Here is a 1,748-nt window from a genome sequence, read left to right as displayed (position 1 = left end):
TTTTTTTTTAAATTATATATATATATATATATATATATATATATATATATATATATATGTACACACACACTGTATAAAACGCTGTTGATAATACCTGAATATTTCAATTCCAGCTCATATTTTGTTTATACAGTGAACCCAAAAATATTTGGACATTTAAGTAAAATTAAAATGTACGAATGTCAGTGCATTAGAAAAAGAGAAAAAGAGCAGAAGAACTGCTGGGGTGGCGAATGTCGGCCCTGGAGAGCCACAGACCTGCAGAGTTCAGCTCCAACCCTAATCAAACACACATAAACAAGCTAATCAAGGTCTGAAGGTGTTACTAGAAAGCTACAGGCAGGTGAGTTTTTATCAGGGTTGGAGCAAAACACTGCAGGACGGTGGCTCTCCAGGACCGCCATTCCCCACCCCTGACCCATACTATGGTTACTCTGATAGGACACCGGTGAACTTGAGGAGAACTTATTACATACATCAACTAAAACACCTTTTCAGATCAAAACCAGCAAGAAAATTATTTATGAGAAAAGCTATAGAGTTGACACTTGGTATGATATTTTTTAAATCTGACGCAATGGCATTATTTTTAAGTGTAACTTTTAAATGTTCAAATATTTTGGGGGGCCACTGTGCATCACTTATCTGTATGCATGGCTTGGTGGTTGACTGTCTGAATAGTTAAACCAGCAGCTGTAAACCATCACTTCAGATTGAACGTGATACATCCCGTTTTTAAATTCAGCCTCAGATTGTTTTTAAATGAACATAATGAACTAGAAAGGAGAAGTGAGGTTAACATTTTGGCACCCCCACTGAGACGATTCGGGCTCTCCTGACTGTGCCCATGTCTGAATCATGTTATTGTCTGCATCCAATAATTGGCAGAACTGGCAGAAACACATACATACAAGTTGTAACTATGGTAATGTTCTTGCCAGTTCTTCTGACATTTGCCTTTGCCAAAATGCTTTTCATCTTGCAGTGGTGAATAACAGAAAAGAGAAAAGTTTAGGTAAAGTTAGACAATTTCTCCCTCCTCAGGGAAAATTGCCTCAGTCTTTGAACTATTTCCCAGTCTATCACTTGGTTCTCACGCTGTGTTTATTAAGAGCCAGACTGTTTTTCACGTCACTTTTACTCACCCCGATGGCTGTCAGAATGGGGACCTGGTAGATCCATTTGATGTTTCCTGCACTCAGTTCCCAGCACCTGCACAGATAAAGACAGATCGAATGATAAATTAACTGGCACACATGGTTTATGATTCAGGGGATATTTAAAAGGCACAGAGTGAGATAGGCAGATAAGTTTACAGTCCCAGAGGCAGTGCTAACACAGTAATGATATACTGTACTTCACAGTGCATACTGTATAGATCAAAAGGACATAGTTTAGTCTCTCTCCCTCTCCTTGAAGTCACTGACCCCCTCTGTCACGAATCCTGTCCATGAACTTCCATCCACTTGCCACCAGAGGTCGCCCTCCCATTATATTGACTCTCACACCACACAGACTATTACACATCACACCCTGGACTACATTTCCCATGCTCCATTGCGCTAATCACAAGCTCACCTGAAACTTATCACACACAGCTGCTACCAATTACACCCACTATAAGAATCAGTCTCAAACAACCAATCACGGCCGAGTATTGTAAGCGCATATCGCTACCCTAGTATTCAAGTTTACTGATCGCTACTCCGGTGATGCAACCCGCTCGTGAAATGGCGGCCGCACCAGAG

General features: G+C 40.7%; 1 protein-coding gene across 1 annotated transcript in view; it reads right to left on the bottom strand.

Annotated features, from left to right (window-relative positions):
• Positions 1 to 1,748, bottom strand: part of LOC107738517 (parathyroid hormone 2 receptor-like) — a gene marked incomplete at its 5' end in the record, with an annotated part of 29,899 nt that overhangs the window by 15,163 nt on the left and 12,988 nt on the right. The window contains one exon of the mRNA XM_016550274.1: positions 1,146 to 1,212. Within this exon, the coding sequence (XP_016405760.1) occupies positions 1,146 to 1,212 (67 nt within the window). The remainder of the gene's footprint in view (positions 1 to 1,145; positions 1,213 to 1,748) is intronic.

This window comes from Sinocyclocheilus rhinocerous, unplaced genomic scaffold (genome assembly GCF_001515625.1).
Source record: "Sinocyclocheilus rhinocerous isolate Xijiao unplaced genomic scaffold, SAMN03320098_v1.1 scaffold1215, whole genome shotgun sequence".
Taxonomy (NCBI): domain Eukaryota; kingdom Metazoa; phylum Chordata; class Actinopteri; order Cypriniformes; family Cyprinidae; genus Sinocyclocheilus; species Sinocyclocheilus rhinocerous.
Note: the sequence above shows the minus strand (reverse complement) of the source record. Positions and strands in the feature narration are given on the sequence as shown.